Source organism: Vidua chalybeata, chromosome 1 (assembly GCF_026979565.1).
Source record: "Vidua chalybeata isolate OUT-0048 chromosome 1, bVidCha1 merged haplotype, whole genome shotgun sequence".
Taxonomy (NCBI): Eukaryota; Metazoa; Chordata; class Aves; order Passeriformes; family Viduidae; genus Vidua; species Vidua chalybeata.
Genome location: NC_071530.1, coordinates 116,746,545 through 116,768,594, shown reverse-complemented (window position 1 = coordinate 116,768,594; position 22,050 = coordinate 116,746,545). Strand labels below are relative to the sequence as shown.

General features: G+C 41.4%; 2 protein-coding genes across 2 annotated transcripts in view; one reads left to right on the top strand and one right to left on the bottom strand.

Moving 5' to 3' along the window:
* Window positions 1-4,858, top strand: part of ASPH (aspartate beta-hydroxylase) — a 110,145-nt gene extending 105,287 nt beyond the window's left edge. Inside the window, exon 26 of the mRNA XM_053963052.1 lies at window positions 693-4,858. Within this exon, the coding sequence (XP_053819027.1) occupies window positions 693-843 (151 nt within the window). The 3' untranslated portion in view covers window positions 844-4,858. The remainder of the gene's footprint in view (window positions 1-692) is intronic.
* A 273-nt stretch (window positions 4,859-5,131) lies between these two features.
* The window catches only part of CLVS1 (clavesin 1), a 98,442-nt gene continuing 81,523 nt past the window's right edge, over window positions 5,132-22,050 (bottom strand). The window contains exon 6 of the mRNA XM_053962928.1: window positions 5,132-6,094. Within this exon, the coding sequence (XP_053818903.1) occupies window positions 6,007-6,094 (88 nt within the window). The 3' untranslated portion in view covers window positions 5,132-6,006. The remainder of the gene's footprint in view (window positions 6,095-22,050) is intronic.

Genomic DNA, 22,050 nt, shown 5'->3' with positions numbered 1-22,050 from the left:
CTTTTCAGAGAGGTGCAGTTGTCAAATGAGAGGTAATGAACACAAGTGCCAGTGAAGGAACTTTCATCTAGGTAAAAGGGAGTTTTCATAGTAAGATGGTAGGGTGCCCATGGTTGCAGATAGCTCAGACTCTTCACTAGTGGGTTTTCAATATTTCATCTAACCTCAAAGTTGAATTTAACTTTGCAGTGAGTCCTTCTATGAGCAGAGGCTTGGACCTTCCAAAGGCATTGTTCTGATTTTTAGAAAAAGCAAATTGATTTAAAGTAATTTCTTTTTGAACCGTATGACCATGTTACTAGTCATTCCCTCAGTTTCCATCACTAATGTACATCACTGATGTATCTGATTAGAAGTGAAGTGGATTATCACACCAGTACTATACTCACTCAAGTAATTAAAAGTATAATAAATAACATACACCACAAATGTCTGAATGTGTTTGTGAGCATAACTGTGCAGAATGAGGAGGAAGGGTCTCTTAGTAATATGAAGGTCCTTTAGACTGATTTTTCTGTAGTTTCTTTAAAGCTCCCGTCTCTTTGGATTTGGCAGTGAAATCTTGACTATGCAATCTGTACTGTTTAAATCTTTCTCATATGTCAAAGAGCATCTTCAGAGCTGATCTGTAGCTTACCCGCTCCATGGCACTTCAAATACTACACTAAAGTATGTTCTTTTTTGTTTTACAGAGACTGGGAAGAAGGGAAAGTCCTTATTTTTGATGACTCTTTCGAACATGAAGTATGGCAGGATGCTGAAAGTTATCGCCTGATATTCATTGTGGATGTGTGGCACCCTGAGTTAACAGCTCAACAGAGACGTACCCTTCCTGCTATTTAGGGGGTTTCCTCTGATGTGTGGAGCAGAGGAGTATTAGATCCTTTGGAGGATGAAAATAGGATTAATTTATCCAGCATACAAAATATACAAGCATTTTAAGGGTAAGAAAAGATATGGATGACATTCTACAATCAGAGTGGACTTGGTTTAAAAGCAAAAAGAAGCCATGTTTTGTTTCATACTGATACAGCACTGATGTGTATTGTTTTTCTGGCTGCAATTCTAAAAACACAAGTCTTGTCAGCCAAAAAGCAATAGAGTTTCAAACTGAGGAATATGCAGATGTTTTTGCCATGCCTGTATTTTCTTTACAAAACCATTCAGTCAGTCACATGCTTGACTATATTCAGGCACATGATTTATAATTTTACATCTAGGGAATACTTCCTGGCTTTCTGTCTGGGAAGCAACATGTAAGATATTTGCAAATGTATGCACACAATCGACTTTGAAAATCAGTATGCAGGTGTAATGTTAGCTGCTTTAGGCATAGAACACGTCCCTATGTTATCACTGTAGATAATGTGAATGAGTTATGTGTTTTTTGTACTTTTTCTACCTGATTAACTGTATTTTTCTAGCTTAATTATGAACAAATCTTTAATTAACCACTATTTTTAAAAAAGGTGATATATATACAAGTGCATCTCTAGCTATCAGCAGAAGGAAAACACAATATATGAACAAATTTCATTTTTGCCAAGTGTACCAAGTGTGGCCTTCTTTTGCCTTCCTGGAAATGTAAACAGAAACTTGCATAATAGCTGCCTAGTGAAGCTTTGTTCTTCTAAAACAGAATCATTCTCTTAGTCAGCAGGTGACCTTCAGTTTGATAATGTGATTTTGGAAAATGTTGAGCAAATCTGACATTTTTAGGCTCAGGTCTTGCAGTACTTAACCATTCTTAGGATTATATGGTGAGCTGCTGTTTCTCCTATCATTACAAAAGCTTCTGGTGTAATATCCTTTCTCTACCCACCGAGGGTCTGGGGCTCCTCCTTGGCTATCCTTGGGTGATCATTCAGCAGAAAAAAACGTATATGAAGAATTCCTTGTGCTTTGGGCAGACGGACAAGGTCTAACTTGGCTTCCTGCCAGAATGCAGAGCAGATGAAGACCTTCAAGTTATTACCTTGTATTAAGTTCCACTGCCAGCATCCTACAGAGTGCTAGAATGAGCCTCTAATTGACTTAATGGTGTTTTCCTTGTCTTGAAATGTGTGACATAATGCTGAAGTAGTCTGATCCCAGTACTGTTTACAGTGTACAGTGTATTTGCCATACAGAATTTACTATATGATAGAAAGGCCTATTTTCAAGAAAGAAAACTAATTTGGTGTTTAAGGAGTTGGCAGATCTTTTGGGTCTGTACTGTTTAATGAGAGATGGAGTGTGCAGGACCCTCTACTTTTAACTTCTAAGAACACTAACAGGAGAGAGAGAGCAGAGATTGCGCTGCTGATGTTTTTGGCTGGCTGTTATCTCCTCACCCGCAGCACCAGCTGGGTGTGGACAGGTGTGCTAGGATGCTCTGGGCATCATTACTGAGGGTTGTGAGTGACAAACACTAAGCAAGGAGGCACTGAGATTACTTATTCTCTGTAGCTTTGACTTTCTTGTCCAAAAGACACAGAACAGTTTTTATTTGTGTAGTACTCAGTGGTTTATTACTGCAGAGTCTACATCATGGCATTGGAGTATCGTGACCTGAATGTCACATTTGCTGAAGCAAACTGCAGATAAGAGCTTTGCATTCCCATAAATGGAATGCTTTTCAGATCCTTGTATTTTACAAGGTCATTAAATCTTGTAATGCCATATAACACATGGTGACTGCACCATAAATTAGGGTAAACAGTTTCTGGAAGTGTGCACTTTAATTTCCTTTTTTGAATATTAAACTGATAAACCCTCTCTTATCAAGAGCCACTTTTAGACAGCTAAGATAATTAGATTTTAACATGTTGTCCATATCAAAGATAATCATGAAACTATACACAATGTACAAGAAAGTAACAGTTCTCAGTTAATAATAATGAAAATCTGTAAAGATTTATAAGTTTTGCATAATATAAACTTACTTTTGGAGATCATTTGGAGAATCATGCAAAACTGGAAATAAGGTACTTATTGTGGGGAGTAAAAGAGTAAAAATGTTTTTTAAATATCCTGTTAGCTGTCAAGTTAAAGCCTATATTTTATATCTTTTTGAAGTGATCAAGCAGTACAAATTATAAGGTAATTCTCTAAAATAAAGACAGTGGGTGTAAATAAAAAATCAAGAACTTTTTAAACAAAAATTGATGGTTTAGGAATATTTTTATTAATGTTGCATTTTAGTTTCTATAGCTCGGAGTAAATGCTAAAGGAGTGGTAAAAGCTTTGGAGCTTTATTTATGAAAATCCATGCCGTCCTTCAGATTATTTCATTGTTCCTATTTTAGGCTCATACTTTATCTTGTCCAATTGCAATTGACGAATAGATAAAATTGGCAAATAGATAAAAGTAATCTCCCCAAGATGTGCGTGTGCCAGAGCAGCGCTGTTTATTAGATTGTGTAGTGATACATTGGCCATTTAAAAATCTTAAGTGCCTCAAATAAGACAAGGTGTTCCTGCAACACTGAAGGGAATCTATTCTATGTCCACCTGTCAGGGAGCAAAGAGTGGATAATTTTGTTAGGTACAGTTACTGGATTAGCTCTGTACATCGGGAGGATACATAGAGCAGAAATTCTGCATGGAATTACTGGCATATTGTTTTAGGTGTTCCTGTTTGCCAAGTAGTATTCTGTCTTGGAAAAGCTTTTCAATATTGGAAAGGCCAAGGGAAGAAGTGAAGGGAAGTGTTTTTTTCAATGGAGATCCATTGCCATTTACGTTTTTTTTTTTTAGATTTATTTACAGAAGAAAATGGCAGACAAGGGCAATATAGTTTGTAACACAGTATGTACTCATCACCATGTTCCTCCCTGCCTGTTGTTACCTGGCTTGCACAGAATCCATGTAAGAGCCTATGGTTAAATGCAGGCTTCATACAGTTATATACAAGGCATCATATGCATTTATTCATATCACAGTTAAAGAAAGTCATGTATCCTTTGCGAGGTTTGATCCTCAAGGACTAGATTTCAGTGGAATTTGCACTTCTTGGGCAGGACAAGACCCACTTTAATGAACAGTGATTGTAACAGATCATCACAAAGATTCAATGGCAGTGGGGATAAGAGTATTAACAGAGAAAAATCACAAACCAAAGTATTTCTTCCTCAGTGCTGCCATATAATAGCAAATGTCTGTCTTTCTTTGTCTCTTTGGGTTTTTACTTTCTGCTTTAGTCTCTGTGAGTCCAGGGAAGAGAAAGGAGCTGCTACCAGACCTTGACATCCTTGTTTCCTGTAATAGGTGATGATGTTGTCATGTGGGGGAGGATGGAAGAAACCCCAAAGATAAAAGGGCTCAGTCATCTTGTTTTTCTAATGTTCCTGCAAGCTTCTGCTTCTTTTTCTGACTCCTGTGTTGCCTTGCTGGGACCATCCACAGCCTTAAAGGCTGGCTCTCTATCCTGGAGGCCAGGCTTTATATCAATGACATGTTGCTGCAGTAAGAGGTTAGTCTGAGTGAGGTTATTCTGTACAAAAACTAGTGGGTAAATCACAGGTGTGTTGATAGGATCTGGCAGGATGTCCTTTCTGCCCTATGCAGGCATAAAATGTTGCTGTAGATAAAGGCAGTATTTCCATCTGTTAGGGCTGGCCATGTCCACTTGAACGATATCATCACTTCAGCCTAACACTTGAGAATTCAGTGGGTGTTCCAGTGCACATTAAAAACCCTTGTGCCCATTATCATCTCATTTTGTATGGATGGTTTACACTGCTACCTTTGATATATTGTTGCCAACCGCTTGTTCTAGTAAATTGTCACTGTATGGCAATTTAATTGAAGATTTAAAGTGTTTACAGTGATTGTAACTGTTTTAGGAAATAAAGTCACTGCACATGCAATTTGATAATGATTGTTCTTTTATTTCTTTAATCTGGTTTCTGTTTCAATGAAGGGATGGTACTCTCTTTGCTAGAGCAAACAGAGATAGAACAAACTGATCTTTGGCATTTCAGTTCTTCTATTCTTCAATATTTCCTTCTAGCAGAAATTTGAACTGAATAATTAATTCTAAGTTTTCCTTTTTCATTTTAACCATGGCCAACATCTGCAATCAGCACACCTTTCTGGCTACACTTTTCCCTGACTGCAGGAGGGAAGGGGGTAAATGGCTCTGCAGAGCTTTCATTTGCTGTTGTGACCTAAAGGAAACAATGTGGATTGAACCATTAATCACTGCTGAATTTGTCCATTGTATCTCCCTGGAACCACCCCCTTCACATGTGCACACATATGCACACGCACATGTCTTATAGGCTCCTAAGTAGCCTTTGGAAACTTTAATCGTTATTAAAATCAAATAATTGCATTTCAAATTGTGTGTGTCTGCTGCTCACACAGTTCATTCCACTTAGCTGGCAGTTTTAGAAGGGCTTCAAAAGTTAAGAACAATTTTTGATAGATACTGAAATGTGACCCCCATATAAGCTGCATGGATGAGGCAGTCACAAAGTGTCATGTTGAATGGCATTATGCTGGCACTGGGGTTCTTTTTTAAATGCAAAATCCTTCTGTAAAACTCAAGTACTTTATAGATGCTGATGATTCTGCCCTCTAACCCAGATTACACTTGCTGATTACAACACAAAGTTTAAATTTGAGATGCTTTCTTTAAATCTCTTACAACCTTCACTTCTACAAAATGAACATCCCTGATGGAGTCTTCAGGAACACTATTAACACACCCTGCTTTCTTTAAACAGAGAATGCAGTCCCACCATTTCCAATATTTTAATGTCACAAGTCAAAGAGGAAAAAAAAAAGAAATCCAGTTCTTTGTATATGGACAGACTGCTGTGTCAGTAGATGTTTCTCAGTTCTTGTTCAGCGCTGGCCGCGGGGACAGATGGCTGGTGACAGTTGTTACTTGGTCAGGAAACACGAAGGACTTGTCAAGCGAAACGCGCGTGTGTGTGCGTGTGTCTGTGTGTGCTGTGCTCCGTGGGGTTCTGCTCTGATGAAGGTCTGTTCATGGATCGCCACGGGGCTCGTGAGAGCTCAGTCCAGAGCCAGCAGTGGCTGGGTGTTCTCACTTTCCCCCTGGTCTTCGTGTTTCAGCGTGCCAGCTTCCACCACAGACTGGGACCTGAATGCAGAAAAACACACATGATAGCAATGACTGCTGTAGAAGCACTCACCTCGCTGGGGTCCCCGTGCTTCTTTTTGTGATCTTTGCTTTAGTCCATTTTCATCTTTATGGCTTTTTAATTCTTTTCTATGGAAAGCAAAAGGAATTTGGGAAACACTCCTTTAAATACAAGCAGGGAAGGGAGTCGTTGAAGATCTCAAATGCTTTCAAAATATTTAATGCTTACCTACTATCCCTAGTGCTGAACGTGCTCAGCAACTTAAAGACCTGGGCCTGCAATACCATGAGGTCTGTTGGTGTTCAGTGTCTTCCTAGGCAGAGCTACACGTACAGCTGCTCACTGGAAAGCAAAGTCATTTGCACAGGCGCTTGCAGGTCTTGTTCCAAGTCTTGAGAAATACAAGTAAATCACGTTTTCATGATGTAGGGCTTTACGGGGCAGAGCTTCCATGGGGTACCCAAGACCAATAAAGAAGACAGAGTTAATGTGATAATGAGGGAGCTTCTGGTGTGCCCAGTCCTGCAGTTTATCTCCCTGTCTACACTCTTGAAGGATAACTTTACTCAGGGTTAAGCCCATTTAAAATTCATTTCTGTCTTCCAGGTGGGAAGCATAGTTTATACTTCGTTGTTAATGGATTTTAAAAATTCCAACATGGGAAAAATGAGTAAACATTAGAGGAAGAGGAGCCTCAAGATTTCTTGCAGTAACAAAAGCTGAATGGGATCAAAATTGTGGGAAAATTCAAGACTATTTAATTTTCTGAGGTCTGTGTGCTGTAATGTTTGCTTGCTGAGCTATGGAAGGAGGATCTGATGAATTTATTGTTACAGAGATTTGTTATCCTCCATTTTCTCTGTTTTGGGCTAGGAGTTGCCTCCCAGTTTGGAGGAGACAATGAGCTTCAGAGCAAGATCTCTGAGTGAATTTGGAAATTTTAGAAGGGGAACTTCTTCGTAAGTGGGGATAGAGTCATCCAGACCAGGCATTCACATAGTGCATAGTACTGTTATAAAGAGACAGCTTTCTCATAGTTAGCTTTTAGAACTAGGAGTAGCTGTCATTTCATACATGATGCATTTGTAATTCCCAATTGTTCATTTATGCTTTAGCTATTTTGTGAGATTAGATGTCACTTCTCTTTTGATAAGAATCCTTAATAAATTACATCCTTTGGTACTGCAGGACTGAATACCGTGACTGTGAATAACTTGTATGATAATTATTCCTATTCTTATGCTGGAGCTTTCATTAAAACATAATAAAAAATTTTCATTAAAAAAAAATCTCCAAAGAAAGATAACAAAAACTGGATGCTCAATGGGAAGACTTTATGCCATAATTTTCAAAGAAATTATGTTTGCCCAAAAATTTTCACTGCGTATTTTTTACAGATATGTGATATGAATAGTGATTTATGATTGCATTTTATTTTAGAAAAGCAACTGATTTGGGAGATTATGCTAAATGTCAATATTTCTGGAATGAGGCAGCAAAAAATAATAATGTGGCTTTCAAACAGTAACAGAATGGATTGAAATCGCAACATCACCAGGTTTATATTTTCTTTTTGGCTACCAGATTAAATTATTAATTAATAGTACCTGATTAATACTCATCACCAGTGTATTGTTTCTGTCTGACCCACTGCCCTTCAATGGATATAAAAAGTTGTGTATCCTTTGCAGCATTTCCCAGCACACAGCTGAAAGATTCTGCTCTAAGTCAACTGTGAAAAATCTGAAAATTTTTCCTTTTGTGATCACTGCTGATTATCTCTGCTCTCATCTTATTACACACTCAAAAATTCTTGCATTCTGTAACAGCAAGACACCAGATTCTCCACCATACTGTACTTAGATGCACACCACCTTGGGAGCAACATAATCCTAAATTCTGTGTTCAGGTACTATGCTGTTTCTTTTTACACAGTCACAAAACATCCAGGGCTCTGAGTAAATGTGTTGTAACCCACCTGACCTCCGAATTCCAAAAGCCAAATGATTCAAATGCTATGCCCAGCCCTTCTGAGTAATGTGGAGAGGGATCCAACCGAGATTTTGTATCTACCAAGCTCTGCAGCAACAATTTCTTTTCTGTTTCTGCTAAAAGCTGCTTAGATTACTCTCCTAGAATAAGCAATTCTGATATCTATCTGTAGGGGCACAGTCATGATTTGAACAATCATTGCTATTTTCTAAGATACCACAAAAATAGATTTGTGTTTGGATTTCCATTTTCCAAATACATCAGGGGTTTCTTTGCTGAAAAGTGTTTTCATTTTTGTTTTTAACTTACTTTTCTTATGTAGAAAAAAAAAATCAGTCAATTCTGAAAAAGATTAAAAAAGAATTTTTTTTCATATTCTTTAGTTATGGTAGATATTAAAAATGTAGATGGTCAGGTAAGGATGTTGATGATATGAGTCAATGCAGCTCACAATCTAATGTAATAACTTTGCATAAGATATATATTTCACTGGCCTAAAACATTCTGAATGCATTCTATAACTATATTTAATGACAGAGAAAAGATTATTTGCAGTAGGCCACTGTGCAGAAAGCGTTTTCAACTGACCAGTAACTGTAGAATCACAGAATCACAGAATGTGCTGAGTTGGAAGGGGCCCATCAGGATCATCGAGTCCAGCTCCTGGCCCTGCACAGCACCATCCCCAAGAGTCACACCATGTGCCTGAGAGCATTGTCCAAATGCTTCTTGAACTCTGTCTGGTTGGTGCTGTGACCACTTCCCTGGGGAGCCTGTTCCAGTGCCAAACACACTCTGGGTGAAAAATCTTTTCCTGATATCCAAAATAAACCTCCCCTGACTCAACTGCATGCCATTTCCTCAGTCCTGTCACTGGTTAGGAGAGTAAAGATATCAGTACCTGCCCTTCCACTTCTCCTCATAAGGATGCTGCAGACCACAATGAGGTCTCCCATCTCCTCCAGGCTGAAAAACCAAGTGACCTCAGCTGGTCCTCATGTGGCTTCCTCTCCTGTCCCTTCACCATCCTCATTCCTCCTTTGGACACTCATTAATTGCTTAATAGCTTTATATTATGGTACCCAAAACTGCACACAGCACTGAAGGTGAGGCTGCCCCAGTGCAGAGCAGAGCAGAGCAGGACAATCCCCTCCCTTGCCTGGCTGTGATGCTGTGCCTGATGCACCCAGGACACGCTTGGCCCTCCTGGCTGCCTGATTCATGCCTGATTCACTGCTGACTCATGTTCAGCTTGCCATCAACCAGGACCCCCAGGTCCCTTTCCACAGCACTTGTCTCCAAGCTCTTGTTCCCCACACGGTACACACAACCAGGGTTACCCCATGCCAGGTGCAGAATCCTTGTTAAACTCCATAGGGTTGGTGATTGCCCGTCTCTCTTAATTTGTCGACGTCTCTCTGCAGGGCCACCCTGCCTTCAAGGGAGTCAACAGTTCTTCCCATTTATTGTTGTAAGTATTCCTTCCAGTCCTGCATCCACATCATTAATGAAGCTGTTGAAGAGCACAGGGCAGAAGATGGAGCCCTGCAGAACCCCACTAGTGACAGGTTGCCAGTCTGATGTCACCCCATTCACTGTAACTCTTTGTGCCTGACCCATGAGCCAGTTGCTCACCGAGCACATGGTGTATTTATCCAGCTGAGCATCGGATATTTTGTCGAGAAGGACACTGTGATAGACAGTATCAAAAGCTTTGCTGAATTCCAAAAAGATCTCATTAACTGGCTTTCCTAGATCAGCTGGGTGGGTTACTCTGTGGTAGAAGGAAATCTTGTTTGACCAGCAAGACTTTCTCCTCATCACCACACTGAATGTGACCAATGACTGCATTATCCGCCAGGTGGTTTTCAGGACCACCCAGAATAATTTTTTTTCCATGATTCTACTGGGCACTGAAGGGAGACTAACAGGCCTATAATTTCCTTCTTCTTGCCCTCCTTGAAACCTGGGACATTTGCCAGCTTTCAGTCAGCTGGGACTTCTCCAGATCACCAAGACCACTCAAAAATCATCTAGAGAGGCATTGCAGTGACATCAGATAACTCTTTGAGGATTCTCAGATGAATCCCATCAGGCCCCATGGATTAGCAGGGATCCAGCCAGAGCAGCAGATCCTGCACAAGTTCAGGGTCAGCTGGGAGTTGATCATTCTCACAGTTATGGTCCTTCAGCTCTGGGCACTGAGATCCTCTGTATTTTTTGGTTGTGGAAATTAATATAAGACAAATACTATTTGGAAGAAGCACCCTATCTGTTGGTTTAATCTGGTTTTTGTGTATCTAGCACATATGTTTAGTTCAAGGAAAGCAGTCACATTCTAGGAATGTGCAAGTTTACACATTTTTAGGGGGCTTTGTATGCTGGCTCTAACACAGAGCCTAGGACTAAGACTAGTTCTTATTTTAAAAGTACTGCTACCTGTTTTAGCTGCATTAACATTTTATTCAGAGGACTTCACAACCACATTTCACATTTTTAATACCACCTGCTCATGGTTCTTGAAAAGGTGTGTGTGTATCTAATTGTGCCTTAACTTATTGAAAAAAAATTGCAGTAAGACACCAAAGGACCTTTGCCCTGATTAGTCTTTGTAAATTGCAACCATCTTTGCATTCAAAGTACCCTCTTGCACAACAATCTAAGCCATTTTGATTTAAAGTGGTGAATGAGCAGTACAAAACTTCCCTTGTTTGGCAGGCAGGGGTTAAGCTTTGGCCCTTTCAATGCAGTGGACACTGTTCTGGTGGTATCCCATGGCCAGCAGAAGTTTTTCATGGCACCAGACAAAAGCATTTCTGTTCTGCTGTCTTTCCATATCAATATGTTCTGATGGGGTGGAGTAGTAGAACATAAAAGAATAATCTCAGTGATACTCAGTGACAGAAAAGGCAACAGACATAGAAGAAAATACAGGAATTTCTATTTTTTACTGGTGAATATTTAAACACTGAAACAAATTGCTCAGAGAGGCTGTGGAGTCTTCATGCTTAGAGATATTCAAAATCCAGATGGACACAATCCTGGACAACCTGCAATAGCTGACCCTGCACTGATCAGGGGATTGGGTAGAAGATCTCCAGAGGTTTCTTCCTCAACCTTTTTGTGATTCTGTGCCCACAGAAATACCAACCATACCAATTCATCTCTCTCTATCCTGACAGGGAAACTATTTTCTTTACAAGTCAATTATGCCTTTGGGGTGTCAGCCTTCACAGAGTGGATGACATTCTGCTGCTAAACATAGATATCTATGGCCATTTAAGGCACCGTAGGGTATCCAAAACAACTGATTAGATAACTGAAGGTTATGGCTCTTGGTTTTATAAAAGACTTTAGAGGACTCATGTCCTCCTGGAGTAACAGATGGAGGCCAAGAGGCCATCATTGTGCCTAAAACCATTTAATTATACTTGCAGGGTGAATGCAGCTACTTTATCATGTTCAAGAAATGTCCAAGTCGTTTTGACCTGAGCCAGATATGAACTAATCATCTAAGCAGGAAACAGAAATAGCACTGACCTACTCCTGTCAATACATTTTAGTCACTTGTGTTTTGATTCATCTCATCATCAGATATCTCTGGTCACTCTGTGCTATAAATGGCAGAGAAATAAACATTCTCAGGGTGCTATTCATCTGACTTGTTCTAAACATATGGTATAAACATATGATTCATGGGTTACCTACATTCGAGTCCCTGCTCTGATGCGTTCTCATCTGTTAAAACCAGAAAGAACAGATTTCATGACTTATGAGGCAATGTTTCCTACATATCATAGCCACAACTGCCTCACACTTTAAATATCAACCTCCACTATATTACCTTCAGTACTCACCAGAAACGTGACACTTGTCCTATGTGTTCTGCAACTGTGCAATTATAAGTGATTATAGGTGAATTCAAAACCTTTTGGTTTCCTTCCTTTCTCAGCTAAAAATTCTTAGTAACCAGTTTGAAAGATACTTGTCTGTGGAGAATCTGGTTGACTTAAATTTTAACACAAGTAGACAATTGTTTGTATCACACAGATAGGTCACTGCCCTCAGCTGGCAGACATTGTGCCTGTCTTTCTTTAACATGATCCCTGTGGGAGACTTAGCTCCTGTAAGAGTACATGATCACTGTGGACTAGGAGCTAAATCTGAAGTAATTAAATGACAAGTTAATGTCCATAGATTTTACTAATCTAGATTCCAAGGCTAGGTAACCTTTCTTAGGAGAACAAAATGAAAATGCAAAGAGGAATGAATTCTCAGTCTCACTTCTGAACCCTAGGAACCATTTGAGTGTGGTCCATTTAAAGTGTCAATCAAACCCCCCATGGCTGTTTTACTGTTCAGCAAGAATATTTGGAAGTCTGGAAAATCAACAATACCCAGCTGTTTCTCCAGCAGGCTGGCCATATATTTCAAATGACAGCACTGCATAGGTATGTACATCAATGTCTAAGAGAACAGATGGCTTTATGTGTGTGGCCACTTTTATGCAACTCTCTCCAATTCAGTCAAAAACCATGTAAGAAGACTGGATGCAGACTCCTAGCTCTGCTGTTTTCAGAGGGCTCTTCTCAGAGTACAGCTACAGTCAATCAGCTCACAGGAACTGCTGTTTGTTGGGTGTCAGTTTTGTTTCCCATAAAAAAATACAGTACAAAATCCTGGGCTGAGCTAACAGGAAGTGCCAGTGTATCACAGCATGTTTGTCTTTAGAGACATACTTCAATTCTCAGATCCCTCATTTTGTGCTCCTCTTCACAAGAATGCTGATGTGCTGCAGCCCACAGGAGTGAGGACATTTTTGTGCTGGGCTTCCTTTCAGGGGGTTTGTGAAGGAAAGAGGAGGGTGGCATGTTTTCTTCCCTAAATTCTGGAGGCCTCAAGCTCTCAGAGCGAGATGCTGCCAATCACATTGAGTGACTCTGTTTTCTACCTCTTGCCTCCCATCTGCTCATTTCCCTTAAATTCCATTCAGATTTCACCAGTACCTTATGGCTGTTCATCTCCCAATTATTCATTCCCTTTACAGAACATTGTAAGTATTATTTTAAATCACACTCATGAATGTTTGTGCTGATAAAGTCTGAGGGACATTTCTTTCTTTGTCTTTCTCCCTCCATCAGACTGTAGAGGTGGGTGCAGCACCTCAGAGTGTTCTCTGCAACACACCTCACTCAAGTGTATGGCTGCACCAGGTGGAAAAAACAAGGCTTTCTCCTTGGTATCACAAAAACAGTGCAGATATACAGGTGTGAAGTAATTGTGGAAAAAGGTACCCTTTTGTTATTGAAAGTGCTTGGAAAGGAAATGCTCCCCAGGTGGTGTGGGCAGATGAAGCAAGCCCTGCACAGCAGTGCACAATCCCAGGCCAGCAGCCATGGTGTGTGGTTCTCTGCCCAGGCTCACAAGCCCTGCTCAAATCTCTTGCCAAAGCAATTTTACAGCTTCTGCATTGGTGTTGGCTCACAGCTCCACATTAAGACAGCAGAGTATTGTGCCACAGAGACCTGCCCGGAGGGGCAGCTTTGGTACACCAACCACAGCGCTGCAAAGAGATGCAGAAGCACCAATGTCTAGGGGCCCAGGTGGGCTGGGAGTGATGCACTAGCATGATGAGTCAGGGGAAAGAGCAGTATGAAAACTCTGGCATCATCTTGCTGCCAAGGCTCAGCCCTCAGGACAGTGGTGCCAAGCTGCTGCATTTCCCAAATGGAAGCTGACTTTATGGCCACTCTGGCAGCAGTGGCCATCCTTCTCCCTGGTGGTGAGCACGCCTTAGTGAGAGGTCTTGAAGTAGCTGGCTCATTAAAGAGGCAACTGCTGCAGAGTGAACCCCAGCACAAGACCCCTGACCCTCCCTGCACCCACAAGTTCTTGCCATGCCCCTTTGTACCTGAGCCACAGCTGCTTCTCTCTACACAAGCTCTGAGCACAGCTCACTGCAGGGTGTGCACAAAGAGGGATGGGGATGACACTGCACCACATTTGACTCTAACCATGGCCTGGCTGTGTGAGCACCCAGTCCTGACCTGTTCCTTAGCCCACACTACTCTCCAAGGATGCAGTGTGTATCCTTTGGCACTTGCTGTAAAAACAGGTTTCTGCTGGGCTATGAGGAGTTATCAGCTTATTGCAGACACTCTGAATTGTATAAACATACAGAAATGCTTAAGTATGTGACACAGCACACACAGTCTCATGCCTTCAGGCCACTGAGACCCAGATGGAACCAGAGCATATGCAGGACAAACGCAGCCAGACTCCTTTGGCAGGCCCTGTCCCTGAGAAATGAGGACAGGAGTTGGTCTGTCTTCCATCAGCCTTGGAATTAGGGTGCACATCTCAGTCTTTTTTCATCAGTGTGGATTTGCCCAATATCTCCTTCTCCTAAGTGTTCTGGGCTTCTGTGTCAAGATCTTGCCTCAGTCCAGGTCAGGGGAATGGCATGGGTGGGAGTTTTCCTGTCCATTTCCTTTCTTTGCTATACACTGAGTTTTCCACATACTTTTTTTCTCATAGAAGGAATAGGAGCACCTGCTTCAGCTAGGATTTCCTGGAAGACCCTTAGTCCTCTGGAATCCAATATGTCACCTATCACATGGTAAGCCTAGTTATAGGATCAAACAAAGACAACGCTGCAGCAGCAAACACCAATTTACATCAGATTCAGCAGAGCTATTACGAAGTATGCAGAATTTGATATCTAAAAAAAGAAATTCAGGCCAGGTAATGAAAATAATGAAAAAAAATTCTTTTCACACTTGATGAATATTCACACATGAACACACATGCACTTGTCATGACCACTCATGCTTTTCCTGCTTATCCCCGTTTCCTTGCCCACCAAACTCTCTGTCAAGCCCAATGGCTTCCTTTTCCAGGCAATCCAGTGCTTTACTCCTGCCTTGTCTTTCAGTCTGCCTTTTTTAGCTCCCATTCCTGTGACTCCAGTTCTCAGCATCTCAACAAGATCTGCCACTGAGTCATAGTATCTCCACTGCTGTGTGGCAATAACACAGGGGACAGAGCGCTGAGAGCAAAGGGGATCAGTCTTTATACTTCCCCATCATACATCAAAAGTTTCTTGACCTTCAGAAGAACAGCACTACAGCATGAAAGCATCCCTGCAGATGTACTATTTAGAGTGGAAAGTCAAGAACCATCATAGCATGAAAAGCTAAAATGTAGGTTGTGGGAGCAGCAGTCACTTGGGCAGGTGTGTGTGGGTGTTGAGACCCGTGCATTGCGCCCTGGCCCCAGGAGCACACTCTTTTCTTTCTCAGAGGGCTCTTTCCTCCCTCAGTGCTCAGCACTCCTCCCTACACAGTGCTGTGCTAGTAAGTGGCTTTTTATTTTGCTTTCTTGTGGTGATTCAGCATGTGGCTCTGACACATTTGCTGCATATTAGTCCCAAGCCTGCTCTGAAGATAGCCTTTTTTCATTCCTTCCTGAGCTTTTCTTTGGAGTTTATCAATGCAGTACTTGTGTGCCTCCTAAATGCTCATTCATTTACTGCCGTAGCATGACTGTTAGAGTTAGTTTTCTTTTGATTCTCATTTTGCATGTGGAGAGCTGAAACACAGTGAGATTAGGGTACAAGTATGCCTCCAATGGGGTGCCCAGTGCTGAAGGTCTGATTTTGCAGAACCCTCAGCCTTAAGTGGCAGCCTGTGTGTTCAAAGCACATGTCCCATGGATTACTGTTGCAGGAAAGGACTGAGTATTTCTGGAAATTAGGCCCCACAGTCTATAGCTGAAAAAGGACATGCTGAAAATGAGCAATGTGCAATCTGTCTGTGTGAAGTTTGGTTTAAGCTACTTGCCGGGCTGACACAGGGGCTCAGGGGGAAAGGGAGAGCAGGATCTGCTTTTCAAGGGTTGCACTCAGAAGACTGAACCTGGTCTCCATTAGTCATTTGCTTGTCCACCAGGTGTGTGTGTCCTAGTCCATCTGCTTCCAGTCCTTTGTGCCCACCTCATCTTTCAGTCTGCCTTGTGGCTCCCATCCCAGTGACCAAGTCTCCAGAACACAGATGGGTTCACCACTAAATTCTCTTCTCTCCAATTCTCCTGCCAGCAGGGAGGATGAAGCCCTGCAAGCTTAAGGTGTCAGTCTTCCAAATCCTGGCTCCATGTCTTGCCATAGATTGGCCTAGTGCAGAGACAACTGTGATCACAAGTAAAAGTTGTAATTACAAAAGCCCTCTACACCCCACAGCTTAGGCAGGAGATGCACATTGTGGGCATTGAACCATCAACACAAGCTGAACAAGTTTATTTATGTTGAGAGGCCAAGCTAGAGCATGAGGCAATCTGTGGGGCCATTAAATGCTAAAATTAAATATGTTTCTACAGGGCATGTGTGAATTGCCCTTTCAAAGGCTTGTAACTCAGCCAGATGCAGGCGGATTTTTCACAGGATGGCAAAAGACATAACCAGCGTAAAACCATTTGTTTTATTAAGTGTCATGTCTCTAATCTAAACTACTAAACTTTTGGCAAATTTATAGCCAGTTGAGGACATAATTTACAACACAATACTTTAGGCAGCCTGAACAGCACTGGTTCTGCCATTCTCACCTCTAGGCTGTGTTTGTGCACCCATGCACTGGGGATTGAGTGCTGCAAACAGATGAAATGAAGCCCACACTGTCAATGCCCCCAGAGAGCAACTGATTTCCTGCCTCGTCCCAGGGCATTCCCAGTACCAAGCTACCCACCTCTCCTGTCCTTGGTTCAGCTGTGGCTTTGCGAGTCACTTGGCTTCTCTTGCTACAGGTTCCTGAGAATATTCTGCAACATCTCCCCTGTAGCCTCCCTAGGACCTGCTAATGTGCCCGATCCACCAGCTGCCTTCCATTTCTTTCTGATGTATTCACTGGATTCTGTTTAAAAGTTATAAACTTTAAACAGAATATATAACTTTAAACTCTATATTACTAGATAATGCATACATTACATGATATGCATGTCCCTGGGACACATTCTTTACTACCAATATGTCTCATTCATCATGTGTGTATGGGGGAAGCACTTCTGCAGAAACATTGAGAAATTCTCCTTTGTTTGAAATATTTTATAATAAAATAGTGAATGTAAGCCTTATGTTGTAGGTCTTGCATATTATGGAGTTATTTTAAGTTTTTCCCTTTTCCCCCAAAACAAGTAGAAATGCACCCCAACTACAAGCAGAGCAACCCAGGTGCCATCCATGGGCAGTGGGAAGTGTTCACACATTTTCATACTGATTTTTATTTGCTGGTGTTTTACTACTTCTGCAGTAAATTGGTGCTGACTGTGAACCAGCATAAAACATGACCCATAAAAGCAGAAACATATGGTGAAGGAACATTAAGGTCACACTAAGGATAACAACTAGAAAGGTCTGCCTTGCACAGCCCAGCTGGGCATATGGAGAAACAAGTCTGAATAAATAAAAACCTTACATAAGTCACCCCCATGAATGGCCCCTTTTGGTTCTAAAACTGTTCCAGTTGGCATTAGTGCAGACCAGTTGTAATATCCTTCTTTCTGGAAGCAGGATCCCATTTCTGAGAAACAGCAATTAATTTCAGCAGTGAGTTCATTTGAATATCAGGGCTTTTGGAAACACACACATCAGGAGGCAATACTGGCTAAACCCTCCTCTGTAGTTTAAAATCCTTTCACTCTAATCTGGTACATAAAAACCCACATGCTCTAACTCAGCATCATGAGGTAATGGGGCAATGCATTCAAACAGGCTTTTTCCACTGCATTTTCAAAATGCATAATATGGGGTCTTTTGATGGCAGGTCAGGCCACTGAGCCTTTGGGTGCTCAAGTCCTTAAGGAAACAGCCTCAGGTAGTGCCAGGAGAGGTATAAATTAGATTTTAGGAAATAATTTCTTTACTGAAGGGATTGTAAACATTGGAATAGGCTTCCCAGGGAAGTGGTGGAGACACCATTCCTTGGAGGTATTTAAAAGATGTGTGGATGTGGTGCTTAGGCACAAGATTTAGTGGTAGAATTGGATTAACTTGGACTTGATGATCTTAAATTTTTTTCCCAACCTAAATTATTCTACAGTTCTATGATTCTTTAAGTTTTTATTTTATAGCATAAAAACATTATGGTGTCTTAATGCACAGATTGTACATGTTCATAATTAGTGTGCTTGGCCCTACTTTAAAAGTTTTACCCTAACTCAGAATTTACAGAATCTTGATAACCTTGACTCTGTGCTAGTAATGCTCTTGCAACCCATGTTATCCTAAGAATAATTTTTAATCCTAAATTTGAATAAATTTGTCATTAATTCTCTTTTGATTAAATAAGTTTGATTAAACAACCCAGATTGTTTAGCCAGAATATATATGCAGTTGTTAGGTAAAATTTTCTTTCTCTTCAAGGCAATTCTAAATTTTCAAAGCTGTTTGCACCGGCAGCAGGTTAAAAGCCAGTGCTCTTTTGATGCCTGGGAGGGCAGAAAAGGAACATTCAGCTCCCAGGCTGTGTTTGGTGCCTGTGCAGGGAACAAGCAAAGCCAGAGAACAGTCTTCGTCACTTGGACCGAAGAGCAAGTTCAGATATCAAGAAGTGACCCAGATGCAGCTGAAGAAGGGCAGTTCTTGTAAAGAGAAGTGAGTCACAGAGAGGGAACATGCTGCTGCAGCTTACTTGTTGCTGCTGGACCTGAGTGTAAGACCAAGGATGACACTGGAGAAAAAAGGAAATTTCAAAGAACAGAGCTCTTTCACATCTTCACCAGTCACTGAATCCATGCCTTCACCTGGAGATGCTCACCCACCACTTTGAGGTACCCAAATAGCTACAGACATGGATCTTTTACTGTGGGGAAAATGGGGCGAAAAAATTGTGCCCTATTGGCACAATGATATGCTGAGAGCAGTCTCTGACTCTTTAACTGCTAGGCTTAACCATCCACCATAACTATTTGTTAAACTGCACACCCGGATAAAACCTCCAGCTGCTCCTAAAACAACACTTCATCAACAAAAGCCAGCATGAATGCCTCAGGCAAATGATTTGCTTTTGTGTGAGCTCCCTGTTGACTAAAGGCCCCTTTCTGACCATCAGAGATCACAGAAGACTTGGCCACAGCTGAAAGGGAGGTGTTCTTCCCCGTGCTCCAAATTTTTGCACTATTTACATGTTCTGAAATCCTAAAGCTCTTAAGTGACAGGATTCCTGGATGGATGCAGACCCCTCAGAAGAGGTGGCCCAAGATAGGGGAAGGGCCTGTTGCCATTGCTGCTCCCAGGACTGTCTAATAGATGCAGCCAGGCTCTCAGATTAAACTAAGTTTGCTGTATTAATGCTGGTTTACATGTTTACTACCTTGCACATTTCAGACTTCACTGAGCTGAATCCTAATAAACATACATTCTGAATGGATTTTTATTATTGTTGCTTCTCCTCCCCCCGGTAATTAAGACTCATTATGTGGAGTCATCAGCTGTTTTGCTTTGTTTCCCATCTGTTCATACAGTACTTGGGATCCCAGATAATACTGCAGATGGGAATGCCATTTCCACTAGTTTGGTTTTGCTCCAGTGGGACTTCATGTGGCCACTGGTGGAAAAATTGCAATGGTTTTGATTAAAGATTTTCCAATTTATAACACTTGTCAAATTCTCAACATTTTCAAGATGATATCACTGACTAGAGTCAGTGCAGTCTTTCTCTAAGAGGATTTTTAATCCTTTCCCCATCTACAACACTTCCATTCTCTGAAGTCAACAAGGACTCTTTCTTGAGAACAAATCTCGTGCCAGTCACAGGGAAAACCACCCCTGCCTGTGACTAGGAAGAAAATAATGTTCTGGTTCCATTGCTGTTAAATGGAGCAGAAATTGGAATGTAATGAGACTTGGCTATGCAAGTTTAATCTCCTGTAGCCCCTTCACATTAGTCTTTCACTCCTGTATCAGTTAGATTGTCATACTGGCACGTTGTTTCTGGCCTCTGATGGCTATCAAAACAACTCTGATTTGCAGCCAAGGTATACCTTGATCAATTTATACCCATTTGATCTCATGCTTAATGTCTAAATTGTCCTTTTTCTCAAATATTTGTTCTGTCTCCCCAGATTTTATTCCCTTCAAATCCATTTCAACTTTTGCTCTCTGAAGCTAAACAAACCACTGTCTTCTATAGCTTCTTGTTGGAAAAATATGCTCTCTGCTTTCCTCATCCTCCCCAGAGTTCTCAGGTGAGCTTGTTTCAATTTACATGCTCCTGCCGTGGTGACAGGAGCCAAAGCACTGCTGCCAGTCCTAAAGCCGACCTACAGGCAGGTACCTGCTCCAGCTTCAGCCCCTCTCACTGCTGCTTAGTGCCTCATTTTTTCCTGGCCTGCATTTGGAGATTTATTTTAGTTCTCAGTTTGGTCTCAGGCACATCTTGAAAAAGGCCTCCTTTCCCCCCTCTGCATTCATTTGCTAATATAGGTTACATGGCTACTACAGTATTTTGGTCAGTTATTCTCTGATTCCATTTCCTGTCATTTTTCTTCCAGATATATAATTCACATCTTGATTTCTCAGCCTCTCTGCCACTAAAATTGTGAGACACTATTTTTGGAGTAGGCGTCAAGGGCGAGCTTCTCTCCAGGTGCAGAGAATGGTGGCATTTCATTTCACAGGTGCACTTCTCCGTGGTCACAGTGCAAGAGTCTCAGCTGTTACAGCAGCGCTGAGCTCAAAGATTCCAGATGCTTTAACATTCCTCTGATCCAGTGGCAGCTTTAGCAAGGATGGGCTTGTGTGGCTTTATAGCAAGTGGCCACAGAGCCAGGAGGGGCTGCAGCTCTGCACCTTGTTACACAGCAGGACAGTGCCACAGCTGGGAACAACCACTGCAATTTCAGCCTCCTGGGTAAATCCAAGTCCCATAAGCACTGCCCTTCCCTGCAGCTGGTTATTGGGCAGGTAAACCTGCAGTGATGTCTGGGAAGTCAGAGAGGAAAGGTCCCATAACTGGTTAGGCTTTTCAGCCTTAAATTGCAGAAACCTAAGAAGCCTCAGTCTTTGCATATTTGCCCCTTTCAGTGGAACATGACTGCTAAAGAAAAAGTCAGTGACCTTGACCTTTATTTTTTGTTAAACTAATAATTTAATCAGAAAACCACAAAATTAACATGTTACCTAAGAATGTATGCCACAAAAGGAGGAGCAGAGGAGATCTTTTCAATAAAACTAGAAATTGTTTTAATAAGGGAAAGAAATGATAGAACAATTGTGAGGGAGTTATATTTAAGATGAAGAATAATGTTAGAAGATCACCTATGCCTAGTGCAAACCTCTCTGGAGTATCCAGAAATATCAGTCATAGCCTGAGTTTCACATTGTGTTAGAGATATATGAACCTAAAGAGGCAAGGAGGGGAGATATATAAAGGCAGGTAATGCTGGTAGAAGTCTGGAGACCTTTCTAGATGCCTTAGATATAACTCTGGTTAAAAAAAATCTAATAAAGCACACAATCATGCTTTCTAAACATAGGCTTTTACCTGTGATCGGGCCAAACCATAATTTCAGGAGAAGAAGAATCAAAGCAAATACTCATAGGAGAAAATCTGTTGAAGCTGTGAACTTTTCACCTTTAACAGCAAGTAGTGACCACGGGGTGCAGGATCAGATGGTTGACTTAACTGCCGAGTAAGGAAATTAGACTAAAAGTTAGATCTAGTCTGCCCAGAGGCAGCATGACAAATTAGATTCATCCCCTCCCCGTATTTGTATTAGTGCACTTTTTTATTAGTGAACAGATTATAAAAGAAGGCTTTGCCTGAAGGCATGGTTTCCTGGCACTGAACTAATTTTCAAGCTGAGATTCTCCCCTGAGGGCACAATAAGACCCTCCCTGCTTTGCAGCCAAGGATCAGATCCTCAGCAAAGATTTACCTGGGAACAGCTCTCAAATACTTGGATTTTAAAAAAA